The 14,895-nt window shown below is 46.6% G+C and overlaps 1 protein-coding gene across 1 annotated transcript in view; it reads right to left on the bottom strand.

The window, feature by feature from the left end:
• The window catches only part of LOC145342121 (sodium- and chloride-dependent neutral and basic amino acid transporter B(0+)-like), a 77,435-nt gene extending 76,773 nt beyond the window's left edge, over positions 1-662 (bottom strand). Inside the window, exon 1 of the mRNA XM_080187360.1 lies at positions 594-662. Within this exon, the coding sequence (XP_080043486.1) occupies positions 594-662 (69 nt within the window). The remainder of the gene's footprint in view (positions 1-593) is intronic.
• Positions 663-14,895: the final 14,233 nt, after the last annotated feature.

The following is a 14,895-nucleotide window of genomic DNA, read 5'->3' as shown; positions in this document are numbered from 1 at the left end:
TCATGAGGATTAAAGTAGAAGCTGAAATATCAATAACAAGCATCATATTTAACTTTATTTAGCAGATTTTTTTTTAAGAAAATAAGAAAATAACATTTATGGAGGCAGTAGACGACACTTTACAAACATGAAATTATGTTCTCAGTGCTTGGAACTCAGTAACACCTCATTGAACAAGGCTGATATTAGTATTATGTGTTTTAACAGTGATGCAAGAGCGGGAAGGGGAAATTACTGTCAAATCAATTGACTTCACTGTTTCCTAGGTAGGGATGGGCGGGTGTCCCAAATAAAACCTCTGGTGGATAAATGAAAGGCTGACTGCAACTTCAGTTTAACGTTGGCTTGTGCCAAATGCTCAAGCTGTGATCAGATTCAGGGGGCTTTAAATGGTAATGCTGACATTGTGCTGCCATCAGAGACCCTGTCAATTCCAAGCCACTATTGTCTGTTCCATTTAGCAGTAATCAGTTGGTAGTTTGGAATCTTTATGAGCCCCACCAAGAGACTCTGCAATTCACAGCAAAATCCCCAAATTATCAGCACCTCTCAGTGTTTTACAGTTCACTGCCATGTTTTGATCAAGTACTCACCGTGTTATTTGAAGGATGTGTTTGATCATTCTGTGTAAACCCAGATAAAGCTGAGTCCTCGATGTTCATATTTGGACAAGGACGAACAGTTCTTCCACTTGTCAGTGTTCAGATGTGAACCTTAATGAAAACACTTGTGTCAAAAAGTCTTTTAACTTTGTACAAATACTGCAGCTGGTTAAAGGTGATACAGCTGCTCACCAGGTTATGATTCTTCCACAGTCAGAAGCCAAGAGGTACATTACTTCAATGTGGACTAATCTGGTTTACTTCAGGTACAAAGTTTCTAGAGTTTGTTTGCTCACAGTTGCCACATTAAAAGTTTCTGCTGTATGATTGCAATAAATGAAAAAAGCAATTCAAATTTACTGAACTGACAGGTCTGACATCATTTGTGATTTTTAAAGGGATCAGTAACAAATATAATTGTACCCTTCAGAAACTTAAGCAAAGAAGAATGCTGCATGCATTTGCTTGAAAATGGGAGTTTGTTTCAGTTCCCCAAATTGTAAAACCTGCCAAAATAAAAGCAAAATACTGATATGAAAACTGAAAGCACTGCAAAAACTCAGTAGATCTAACAGTATCTGTGGAGAGAGAAACGTGGATTGTTTCTAATCCGTATGACTTCTTCAGAGTTAGAGAGAGGTAGATATGGGATGACTATTACATGGTTGAACTGAGGGTGTGGAGCAAAATAGAAATGATGTGGCGATGCCGGCGTTGGACTGGGGTAAGCACAGTAAGAAGTCTCACAACACCAGGTTAAAGTCCAACACGTTTATTTGGTAGCAAAAGCCACTTGCTTTCAGGCCTTTGACCCTTCGTCAGGTGAGTGGAGAGTTCTGATCACAAACAGGGGATGTAAAGACACACACCCAGTTTACAGAATACTAATTAGAATGCGAGTTTTTACAGCTAATCAAGTCTTAAAGGTGCAGACAACGTAAGTGGAGATAGTGTTAAGCGTAGGTTAAAGAGATGAGTATTGTCACCAGACAGGACAGTAAGCGAGATTTTGCATGTCCAGGCAAGTCATGGGGGTTACAAATAGTGTGACATGAACCCAAGATCCTGGTTGAGGCTGGGATGTGTGCAGAACTTAGCTATCAGTCTCTGCTCAGTGACTCTGCACTGTCGTGTGTCATGAAGGCCGCCTTGGAGAACATTTACCCAAAGATCAGAGGCTGAATGCCCGTGACCACTGAAGTGTTCGCCAACAGGAAGAGAACAGTCTTGCCTGGTGATTGTCGAGTGGCATTCATTCATCTGTTGTTGTAACATCTGCATGGTCTCCCTAACATACCATGCCTCAGGACATCCTTTCCTGCAGCGTATCAGGTAGACACCATTGGCCGAGTTGCAAGAGTATGTACCGTCTACCTGGTGGATGGTGTTCTCATGTGAGATGATGGCATCCATGTTGATGATCCGGCATGTCTTGCAGAGGTTGCTGTGGCAAGGTTGTGTGGTGTCGTGGTCACTTTTCTCCTGAAGGCTGGGTAGTATGCTGCAGACAATGGTATGTTTGAGGTTGTGCGGTTGTTTGAAGGCAAGAAATGGGGCTGTGGGGATGTTCGTCTTCATCAATAACATGTTGAAGACTCCAGAGAAGATGTCGTCGCTTCTCTGCTCCGGGTAAGTACTGGATGACGAATGGTACTCTGTCCATTGTGTACCGTGTTTGTCTTCTGAGGAGGCCAGTGCGGTTTTTCGCTGTGGCGCATCGGAACTGTCGATCGATGAGTCGAGCACCATATCCTGTTCTTATGAAGATGTCTTTCAGCGTCTGGAGGTGTTCGTTGTGATCCTCCTCATCTGAGCAGACCCTGTGTATAAGGATGGTTTGTCCGTAGGGGATGGCTTCTTTAACGTATTTAGGGTGGAAGCTGGAGAAGTGGAACATCGTGAGGTTATCCTTGAGCTTGCGGTACAGTGAAGTGTTGAGGTGTCCATCCTTAATGGAGATGTGTGTGTCCAAGAATGCAACTGATTCCGGAGAGTAGTCCAGGGTGACTCTAATGGTGGGATGGAACTTGTTGATGTCATCGTATAATTGTTTCAGTGATTGTTCACCATGACTCCAAAGGAAAAATATGTCATCGATGTATCTAGCATCAGTTGAAGGTCCTGTGCCGTAAAGAAGTCTTGTTTGAGCCTGTGCATGAAGATGTTGGCATACTGAGGTGCTACTTTGGTCCCCATGGCTGTTTCATGTGTTTGGATAAAGAACTGGTTGTTGAAGGCGAAGACATTGTGGTCCAGGATAAAACGGATGAGTTGTGAAATTGCATCTGGAAACTGGCAGTTGTCAGCATTGAGCACTGAGGCAGTTGCAGTAATACCATTGTCATGGGGGATGCTGGTGTAGAGTGCCGAGACATCCATTTTGACAAGGAGTGCTCCTGGTTCAACTGCTCCATGTGTGCTGAGTTTCTGTAGGCAGTCTGTAGTGTCGCGACAAAAGCTGGGGTTTCTTTGTACAATCGGTTTCAGGATGTCCTCGACGTAGCCGGAGAGGCTCTCGCACAGGGTCCCATTGCCCGATACGATGAGACAGCCGGGTGTGTTTGCCTTGTGTATCTTTGGGAGGCAGTAGAGATCTCCAATGTGGGGAGTATGTGGGATGAGAACATGGAGGGTGCTCTGAAGGATCAAAGATCTTGATCTGAGTGTTCAGTTGATGGGTGTGTTCTTTGGTCAGATCTGCAGGTCTGTAGTGTTCCTCATTGTTCAGTTGTCGGGACACTTCTTTGCAGTAATCCATTCTGTTCAGTACGACAATGGCCTCTCCTTTGTCTGCTGGTTTGATAACAATGTTGCAGTTAGTCTTGAGAGCGTGGATGACGTTGCGTTGTGCTTGGATGATGTTCGGGGCTGTCTTGTGAATGCGGTTGATGAATCTGGTGTTGACGCACCTCCTGATGGCTTTGGGCATACACGTCAAGTCGAGGGCAAGCAGCCTTCCAGAGGAGTCCAGTTGGACTCTTTCCTCTTCGGTTGCTGCACTGCGGGCAGCTAGAAGAAACAATAGGCCATACAAAGTTAGAAAGTTGTATGTTCACTAAGAGGGCACAGGTGAAGGTCACTAGTAGTGAGGGTTTCTTTGTCGCTAATGTTAAGACCACAATAAACTTTTATTTGCACCTCACAGCCGTGACTAATGTGTCTCTGTTTCTCCCCCACAACAGAGCTGAGTGGCCCCCATTCCCATATATAGACGTGCTGTCTATTGTGCCTTGCAAGACTCAGCCACATATTGCAGAGTGCCTGCCCTACCATCCCCAACTTCCACTAGATACTTGCTGCAAGTGCATCCCCTCTCCTACCACTGTGTCTCCACTCCCCCCACCTCCCTACAGGGTGCCTCCCCTCCACTGATTGCTCCACAAATGTGTATCCACAACCCCTACTGCTACGTGGGCCAGGGTGGCAGCGTGTATTTGGAGAATTGGTAGAAGTCCGACTTGAGTGGCACCAAGGGCAGGATTCCAATCTGCACAACAGAGAGTTGTCATCATCCTCCAGCCTTCAACAAAGACTCACAACCATTGCCAGATCAGGCTCATTAACAGGTTTGGATGTTTCTGGGGGATAGGGTGGTGGGATGAGAGAGGCTGTGGTTTGAGGATCCAGGTCAGTTTGGAGGGGGAATAGCTGCTGCACTTGCTCCTATGGTGGGTTGATGTGTGTTGGTTGCACACCCCTCACTACACAGTACCAGCAAGGTGAAGCGGACTGTTATTAAAGCATTCTCGATGCCCTTCCCTGCCTGACACCTGCCATCGCTGCCCACCCTTCTTCTTCAGGCTCCTCATACAACAGAATGTTCACCTCGCCCCCTCGCCACTCCAGTTCCAGCTGGTCTCCTCGCTGCTGAGTGATGTTGTGCAGAATGCAGCAAACTATGATTATGCGTGAAGCATGCACAGATTCATACAGGAAGGCCCCTCAAAGTGGTCCAGACAGCAGAACTGCATTTTAAGCAGGCCAATGCATTGTTCTACTATGGACCGGGTGGCTGCATGGGCCTTGTTGTTGCAGGTCTCTGCCTTGGACTCCAGCCTGAGGGACTGGTATCGGTTGCTCTCCATCATGACAAATGTTGGCACAGATTATGCAGGTTCGTGTGCAGCCAAGGACACGGCGCACCCTTGAGCCATTGCCATGTGTGCAACTGCAGCATCCATTACAGGCATATGTTGCTGGTCAGTGTCATGGGGCAGGGACAGACTGCAAATTATCACCAGATGGTTGCCCAGTGACAGCAGATTCCATGCAGTTGATGCCTGAACTTTGGCAGCCTGGCCTGGAGCACCAGCAGCTTGATGTGGTTAGGCCTCAGTCAGTACATGATGTACTCCTGCACTCCTCTGGAACCCCAACACTCAGTGGAGTACCTGATCATAGAACCCTACAGTACAGAAAGAGGCCCTTCGGCCCATCGAATCTGCACCCAGGCCCTACAACCATATTCCTACATATTATACCCACTAACCTACACATCCCTGGACATTAAGGGGCAATTTCTTAGCACGGCCAATCAACCTAACCCGCACATCTTTGGACTGTGGGAGGAAACCGGAGTACCCGGAGGAAACCCACGCAGACACGAGGAGAATGTGCAAACTCCACACAGACAGTGACCCGAGCCGGGAATCGAACCCGGGGCCCTGGAGCTGTGAAGCAGCAGTGCTAACCACTGTGCTACCGTGCCTCCCTGTGTTTCACTATTCAAAGAACAAAGAACAAAGAACAACCCAGCACGGGAAACAGGCCCTTCGGCCCAACAAGCCCGCGCCGCCACATCACCCTACACCTATTCTACCCTGCGTATCTACGAATAGAACCCCTGACTTAGCCAGATTCAGGGGAGAATAGTGTAGTGTCAATTTGGTAAAACCAATCAGCCTAAGAGCACATCTTTGGGGTGTGGAAGGAAACCGGAGCACCCGGAGGAAACCCACGCAACCACAGGGAGAATGCACAAACTCCCACAGACAGAGGCCCAAATCCATGTATCTGCACAGCTAGCAGTGCTAGTCACCGAGCTGTTGCGGTGCCCGTCTGCTGGTCCAGGATTAAGCACACACACCGACACGAAGTACTAGGCCACTCCTGGAACCTCCAAGAGTAGCCCACGCACGACCCACCGTGTGCATGCCCCTCGTTTGACAACGAGGTGGACCTCCACCTGCGGAATAAAAGACAAAAACGTTAATCACAAGCCTGCCTTTCCGGTCTCTCCCGAGGTTCTAACCCTTATTTAATACCCCTACCATAACCCTCCATCCTTGTTTCACTCATGTGCCTATCTAACTGAACCTTAAACGAGTCCAATGTTCCCACCTCCACCACCCTACTCGGTAGCGCGTTCCATACCCCCACAACTCTCTGCGTAAAGAACCTTCCTCTCATATCCAAATTATATCTCTCCCCCCTCACCCTTAAATCATGTCCTCTTGTATTTGTTACCAATCTAGGGAGCAGTCTCTCACTATTGACTCTGTCTATTACCTTCAGTATCTTATATACCTCTATCATGTCCCCCCTCAATCTCCGTCTTTCCAAGGAGAACAGTCCCAGTTTCTCCAACCTTTCCTCGTACCCCAGCCCCTCCATGCCAGGCAACATCCTGGTAAACCTCCTCTGCACCCTTTCCAGAGCCTCCACGTCCTTCCGGTAGTAAGGTGACCAGAACTGGACGCAGTACTCCAAATGTGGTCTAACCAACGTTCTATACAACTGAAGCATTAGACGGCAGCTTTTAAACTCTATCCCCCTTCCTATAAAGGCTAGCATTCCATGAGCCTTCCTGACAACATTCTCCACTTGTGTTGCAACCTTCATGGATTTGTGAACCTGCACTCCCAGGTCCCTCTGTGTTTCTATACTCCTAATTTGCCTACCTTTAATCACATAGCTCCTCTCTACATTATTCCTTCCAAAATGCATCACCTCGCATTTGTCAGGATTAAATTCCATCTGCCACCTATCTGCCCACTGCACCAACTTATCTATATCCTGTTGTATCACCTCACAATCCACTTCGGTACCCGCCAACCCTGCCATCTTGGTGTCATCAGCAAACTTGCTGATCACACCACCTACGCTCTCTTCCAAGTCATTTATGTAGACTACAAAGAGGAGAGGTCCCAGTACTGAGCCCTGCGGCACACCACTGGTCACTGGCCTCCAGCCGGACAAAGCCCCCTCCACTACTACCCTCTGTCTCCTATTACCCAGCCAGTTCTCAATCCACCTAGCTACCTGACCTCATATCCCATGCGCCTTAACCTTTTCTACCAGCCTACCATGAGGGACTTTGTTCACTATTAGATCACACCCCACAGCAAGACAATGCCACTGCACAATGCCCTGGAGGGAACGGCTGAGCAGGACTCCTTTAGGGCCCCTCCCCTACAGAGTTCTGAGAAAATAAAAGCCCTCTCCCCCCAACAGATGTCACTGGTCCATGGGCCAGTCCCTGAAAACAGTGTGGAGGAAGCCCACCAAGTATCTCCAAGGCCTGCCTGCAACATCCCCTGCACTCTGCTCACTTCAGGTCCACAGCACTTACCTCCTCATGCCTGCTCAATGCTGCCATGCCAGTTTGAGACCTTTATATACCTATTCTGAGTTGTGCCAAAGTGACATCACATCAAAGAGGTGGAAGATGATAATGTGGGCGGAGATTGGCATGTCAATCCCAATAATGGTATGCTGAAGTATGGTAAGTGATGCAAATTAGCAGTAGGCCGGTTTTCAGCGCGGTCCCAATGACACAATTTATTTCCAGTTGGGAAATGCACACGTGTCATAAATGCTCACGGGGATCCAGCAAAATGACCAACATGCCCATTTCCTGACCTGACCTGCCAAAAAATTAGCAGGTCAGAATGGGAGAATCGCCACCCTAGGGAATGAAAATGATAGTATTAAAGTTGAAGATCCTGTAGAGGTCATGTAGCAGAATGTGTTCATAGCAAAACAAAGGTCTGAAAGCAAAACAGAATAAGTTATAGACTTATGGAGGAGGGATTCGGGGAGAAAAAAAGAACAAAATAGAGTTCATGGCCTGATGTTGTTGAACTCAATGTTTGGTCGGAAGTATGCAAAGTGCCTAATTGGAAGATGAGGTGCTTGTAACATTGCAACCAAACACCAGTTTTCCATCTCTAAAGATCCTTTATAATGCACACAAGAGAAAGGCTGCACCCATGGCTGACAGCTAAACAGTCAACACCTCAGGACCTACAACTGAGGTCTGAGTTGAGCAACAGGTTTAAAAACCGCTGCTGACCATTAACTTTGGGAGAGCCTCCACTTATTCAATAATGGAGCTCATATTCCGTGAAGCCCACAAGGAGATCTTCCAATGATTCGTCCATGGCCTTCATGGCCATCATAACATCCCTGCGCTTTTAGGACCTTGACTCTCCCAACATCTCAACTGGAACAACGTACTTTCTGCTCCTTAGCGGTTTGTTGAGGTTCGCCGAAGGCGGGCTCGGCAACATAACATGAACCAAACAAAGGGCTTTCATCTTGGGAGGGACAACCAACCACAGAGTTACTGGTGTGGGTTATGCCTCAGGTTCTTTTTCAGCCCAGAGTCTCGCTTCTTCAGCCTCATTCTCCGAATCTGTACCTTCACTATCCAGAGGGGCTAATGTGAAATCGGCTTTGAGCTGAGGGTTGACACTGGCAGCAGCTATCTCCATGGCAAGTGGCACAGGCAGCTTGGGCAAGGACTCCCTGTTCCTGAGATGATCCAAGTGCTTCTTTAAGATTTTACCCTGGACTTTGACCTTTAAGATACTGGTCCAGTTTTCTCTATAATGATCCCAGTGATTGCATTAGGACCATCCTCATGAGCCATGTCACCCATTGCAAAAGTTATTTCTGTCTTTGCAGAAGCATAATTTCTTTTTTGGTTTTCTTGTTGGTACTCAACCTTCCCCACCAACACCATGAATAGCAGGATCAATCTGATATGAAGCTGTTTGCCTTCTAACAGCTCCACTGGGGAAACCCCCCTTGTTGTGTGCAGTATAGTCCTGTAATTGTACAAATATTTTGTCATTTTAGTCTCCATGGATGCCCCTCGTTGTTTCTTCATACCATTTTGAAGGATTGAAACAGCCGTTCTGCCAGTCAGTTTGGCACAAACAAACATAGAAAATAGAAGCAGGAGTAGGCCATTCAGTCCTTTGAACCTGTTCCATCATTCATTTTGATCATGGCTGATCAACGTATTCAATATCCCGATCCCCCTTCCCCCATATCCCTTGATCTCTGTAACTCCAACGCTACATCTTATTTCTTCTTGAAATCAGACAACGTTTTGGCTTCAACCACTTTCTGTGTTAGTGAATTCCACGCATTCACGACCCTCTAGGTAAAGAAATTTCTCCTCACCTCAGTTCTAAAAAGTTTACCCCTTAGCCTCAAACTATGACCTCCCTACCATTGGAAACATTGGCCGCGATTCTCCCAAAAGTGCTGAATTAGCAGGAAAACTGTTCTAAATCCCGTCTATTTTGTCAGTTCAGCTTCTCACCTGAAACTCCGTACTCTGCATTGCAGAGGTCCCAATCGTAAATCTCATTAAAAACCTGGGGGGGCGGCGTCTATTCATAAGAACATAAGAACTAGGAGCAGGAGTAGGCCATCTGGTCCCTCCAGCCTGCTCTGCTATTCAATAAGATCATGACTGATCTTTTTGTGGACTCAGCTCCACTTACCCACCCACTTAACATAACCCTTAATTCCTTTACCGTTCAAAAATTTATCTATCCTTGCCTTAAAATCATTCACTGATGTAGCCTCAACTGCTTCACTGAACAGGAATTCCAGAATCACAACCCTTTGTGTGAAGAAGTTCCTCCTCAACTCAGTCCTAAATCATCTTCTCCTTATTTTGAGGCTATGCCCCCTTGTTCTCGTTTCACCCACCAGTGGAAACAACTTCCTTGCTTTTATCTTATCTATTCCCTTCATAATATTATATGTTTCTATAAAATCTCCCCTCATTCTTCAGAATTCCAGTGAGTATAGCCCCAGTCTACTCAGTGCCTCCTCATAAGTCAACCCTCTCAACTCCGGAATCAACCTAGTGAATCTCCTCTGCACCTCCTCCAGTGTCAGTATATCCATTCTCAAGTAAGGAGACCAAAACTGTACACCGTATTTCAGGTGTCGCCTCATTAGCTCCTTTTACAGCTGCAACATAATCTTGCTGTTTTTAAACTCCATCCCTCCAGCAAATGAGGATAAAATTCCATTTGCCTTCTTAATTACCTGCTGCACCTGCAAACCAACACCCTGAGGTCTCTGCGGAGGACTCCTAGGTCCCTCTGCACAGCATCTTGCTGCAATTTTTACCATTTAAAAATATTCCTACCAAAATGGATGACCTCACATTTACCAATATTGTATTCCATCTGCTAGACCCTCGCCCACTCACTTAGATTATCTATACCAAGAACATAATAACATAAGAAATAGGAGCAGGAGTAGGCCATCTAGCCCTTTGAAACTGCCCCACCATTCAATAAGATCATGGCTGATCTGTCGTGGCTCAGTTCCACTTTCCCACCCTCTCCCCATAACCCTTAATCCCCTTGCCTATCAAAAACCTATCAACGCGCGTCTTGAATATATTTAACGAGGCAGCCTCCACCACTTCAACGGGCAGAGAATTCCAGAGATTCACCACCCTTTGAGTGAAGAAATTCCTCCTCAACTCCGTTCTAAACTGCCCCCCCTTTATCTTGAGGCTGTGCCCTCTAGTCCTACTGTCCTTTCTGAGCGGGAAGAACCTCTCCACCTCTATCCTATCCATCCCATTCATTATCTTATATGTCTCAATGAGATCTCCCCTCATTCTTCTCAACTCTACCGAGTACAAGCCTAGTTTATTCAGCCTCTCCTCATAGTTCAACCCCCTTAACTCCGGTATCAGCCGAGTAAACCTCCTCTGCACTCCCTCCAAGGCCAAAATATCCTTGCGTAAGTGCGGCGCCCAAAACTGCGCACAGTACTCCAGCTGCGGCCTCACCAGTGCCCTGTACAGTTGCAGCAAGACCTCCCTACTTTTATATTCAATCCCCCTCGCTATGAAGGCCAGCATCCCATTCGCCTTCCTGACCACCTGCTGCACCTGCAAGCTGGGTTTTTGCGACTCATGCACAAGGACCCCGAGGTCCCTCTGCACCGTTGCATGCTGCAATTTTTCACCACGTAAGTAATAGTCCTTCCTACCATTATTCCTACCAAAGTGGACAACTTCACACTTGCCAACATTAAATTCCATTTGCCATTTCCTGGCCCATTCGCCCAGCCTATCTAGATCCTCCTGCAGACTTTCCACACCCTCAGCACAATTTGCCATTCCACCAATCTTGGTGTCATCAGCAAATTTCGACACCATACACTCGGTTCCCTCCTCCAGATCATCTATATAAATGGTAAATAGCTGAGGCCCCAGCACCGACCCCTGGGGCACTCCACTAGTCACCAACCGCCAATCCGAATAGCACCCATTGACCCCCACTCTCTGCCTCCTATTTGACAGCCAATCCTCTATCCACGCTAACACCCTACCCCCAACTCCATGCCCCCTAACCTTCTGTAATAACCTCTTGTGCGGCACCTTATCAAACGCCTTCTGAAAATCAAGAAACCCCACATCCACCGGCTCTCCTCTATCCACCGCCCTAGACACATCCTCATAGAACTCCAATAAATTCGTCAGACACGATTTCCCCTTAACGAAACCGTGCTGCGTCTGCTCTATCAAACAATTCTCCTCAAGATGCCTCATTATTTTCTTCTTGATCATGGATTCTAACATTTTACCTACAACAGACGTTAAACTAACCGGCCTATAATTCCCTGCCTTTTGCCTGCCACCCTTCTTAAACAACAGCGTAACATTAGCCGTTTTCCAATCTTCCGGCACTTCCCCAGAATCCAGCAATGTTTGGAAAATACTTATCAAGGCATCCACTATCACCTCCGCCATTTCTTTCAGAACCCTTGGATGCATTCCATCCGGTCCTGGGGACTTGTCTACAATCAGTCCCTCCAGCCTGTCGAGCACTGCCTCTCTAGTAACAATAATGTCATTCAGACCCTCCACTCCTACCATCTTTCCATCGCTAACACCCGGCAAATTATTCACGTCCTCCTCCGTGAAGACCGAAACAAAAAAGTTATTCAAGGCCTCAGCCATTTCCCCATCCCCTACCACTAAGTCCCCCTCTCATCCTCTAAGGATCCAACGTTCACCCTAGTCAGCCTCTTCCTTTTTATATATTTATAAAAACTCTTACTATCCTTTTTTATATTAAGCGCTAGCCCAGCTTCATAGTTTATCCTACCCTTCTTTATCAACTTCTTTGTCATTCTTGATATTTAAACCTCTCCCAATCCTCTTCTCGCCCACTACTCAGCTACTCTAAACGCATCCGCTTTTAATTTAACACTTTCCTTTACCTCCTTCGTTATCCACGGCTGATTATCTCGCCTCCTACGATCCTTTTTGACCATCGGAATAAATTTCTGCTGAGTACCAAGAATGATCTCCTTAAAGATCCTCCACTGTTCCTCAGCAGACCTACCTTCCAATGTGCTCCCCCAATCAACATTTGCCAATCCCTCTCTCATCCTATCGTACTCCCTTCTGTTCAAACAAAGGACACAGGTCCGGGAACCCACTTTCTCCTCCTCCATCTGCATCAGAAACTCCACCATACAATGATCACTCTTCCCAAGAGGATCCTTCACCGCAAAGTCCCTAATTCTACCCGCCCCATTACATAACACCAGATCCAAGATAGCTCGCTCCCTCGTCGGCTCCAACACACACTGTTCAAGGAAACTATCCCGGCAGCATTCCAAGAACTCTTCCTCAAGCCCACCGCGTCCAACATGGGTCGACCAATCAATATGTAGATTGAAATCCCCCATAATTATCGCCGTTCCATTTCTGCACGCCGCATTTATTTGCGCGTTAACAGCCCGCCCCACCTCCAGATCATTATTTGGGGGCCTATAGACGACACCCACCAGCGTCTTCCTCCCTTTGCTGTTCCTAATCTCCACCCTCAATGATTCCACTTTCTGCTCTTTGGCTCCTATATCATCCCTTACTACCACCCTGATGCTATCCTTAATCAGCAGAGCTATGCGCCCCCTTTTTCCTCCCGTCTATCCTTCCTAAACACTTGATACCCCTGGACATTCAGCTCCCAGTCCCTGTCACCTTGCAGCCACGTCTCTGTAATGGCCACCAGATCATATCCATTTGTGCTGACCTGCACCACCAGCTCATTCACTTTATTCCGAATGCTTCCTGCATTCAGATAAAGTGCCTTCATCCCAGCCTTCACCTGTACCCTATTTGCCGGAACACCACCAACCTTACTCACGCCCCCTACTCCCTTTATTATTGGGACATCCTTGACCTCTTCCCGTACCTGTACCCTCTCCTTTACTTTCGACCCTGTAATTTCACCTACCCTCGCACCCTACCCCCCCCAATTAGTTTAAAGCCCTATCTACAGTCCTATCTACACGATTCGCCAAGACTCTGGTCCCAGTACGGTTCAGACCAACCCCATCCCACCTGAACAGGTCCCACCTACCCCAATACTGGTGCCAATGCCCCATAAATTCAAACCCATTCCTCCCACACTTTGTCAGGTCTACTTTTTAATTCCGTTCCCAGCTTTTCATATTCCCTCCCCAGGTCCTCAGTTCGCATTTTGCCCGCGTCGTTGGCACCCACATGTACCACAACGACTGGGTTCTCACCCTCCCACTCCAGGTTCCTCTGCAGCCCAGATGCGACATCCTGGACCCGAGCACCAGGCAGACAACACACCCTTCTGTGCTCTTTGCAGACTTCCAGCATCCTCTGCGCACTTTCCACCCATTTAAGTGTCATCTGTGAATTTTGACACTCTACACTTGGTCCTCACCTCCAAATCATTTATGTAAATCATAAATAATTGCGTTCCAACGCTGATCCCTGAGGCATACCACTAGTCACTGATTGCCAAGCAGAAAAACACCCATTTACCCCCACTCTTCGCTTTCTGTTAGTTAACTAATCCTCTATCCATGCTAATACATTACCCGCAACACTGTGCACCATTCTCTTAAGTAGCAGTCTTTGGTGTGGCACCTTATCCAATGCCTTCTGGAAATCCAGATACACCACATCCACAGGTTCCCCATTGTCCATTGCACATGTAATGTTCTCAAAGAATTCTACCAGATTAATCAAACATGACCTGCCCTTCATGAACCCATGCTGTGTCTTACCAACAGGACAATTTATATCCAAATGTCTCGCTATTTCTTCCTTGATGATAGATTCAAGCATTTTCCCTATTACAGAAGTTAAGCTAACCTACCTATAGTTACCTGCCTTTTGTCTGCCTCCTTTTTTAAACAGTGGCATCACATTTGCTGTTTTCTAATCTGCAGGAACCACCCCAGAATCCAGTGAATTTTGGTAAGTTACTACTAGTGCATTTGCTATTTCTCCCGCCATCTGTTTTAGTACCCCGGGATGCATTCCATCAGGACCAGGACAGTTGTCTACCTTTAGCCCCATTAACTTGCCCAACAATTCTTCTTTCATAATGATAGTTTCCAGGTTCTCACCTGCCTTCTTGTCATCAATTTTTGGCATTTTGTTTGTGTCTTTCACTGAAAACCGACACAAAATGCCTGTTCAATGCCTCAGCCATTTTCTCATTTCCAGTTATTACATGCTCCCTCTCGTCCTCCAAAGGACCAAAGTCTACTTTCCCCACTCTTTTTCATTTTATACATTTATAGAAACATGTGCTATCTGTTTTTATATTCTGAGCTAGTTTACTCTCATAATCCATCTTACCTTTCTTTATAGCTTTTTTTGTGGCTTTCTGCTGACCTTTAAAGATTTCCCAATCCTCGAGGTTCTCACTAATCTTTGCCACTTTGTATGCAATTTCTCTCAATTTGATACCCTCCTTTATTTCCTTAGATATCCATGGCTGGCTATCTCTTTTTCTACAGTCCTACCTTATCACTGGTATATACTTTTGCTGAGCACTGTGAAAGATCACTTTGAAAGTCCTCCAGTGTTCCTCAATTGTCCCACTATTAAGTTTTTGCTCCCAATCTACCTTAGCAACTCTTCCCTCATCCCTTTGTTGTCTTTTTTGTTTAAGCGCAAGACACTGGTATTGGGTTTTACCTTCTCATGCTCCATCTGTGTTTTAAATTCAACCATACTGTGATC

This window comes from Carcharhinus amblyrhynchos, chromosome 4, assembly GCF_965287045.1.
Source record: "Carcharhinus amblyrhynchos chromosome 4, sCarAmb.v2.hapA, whole genome shotgun sequence".
NCBI lineage: Eukaryota > Metazoa > Chordata > Chondrichthyes > Carcharhiniformes > Carcharhinidae > Carcharhinus > Carcharhinus amblyrhynchos.
The sequence above is the reverse complement of the archived record's forward strand: the minus strand, read 5'-3'. Positions and strand labels throughout refer to the sequence as shown.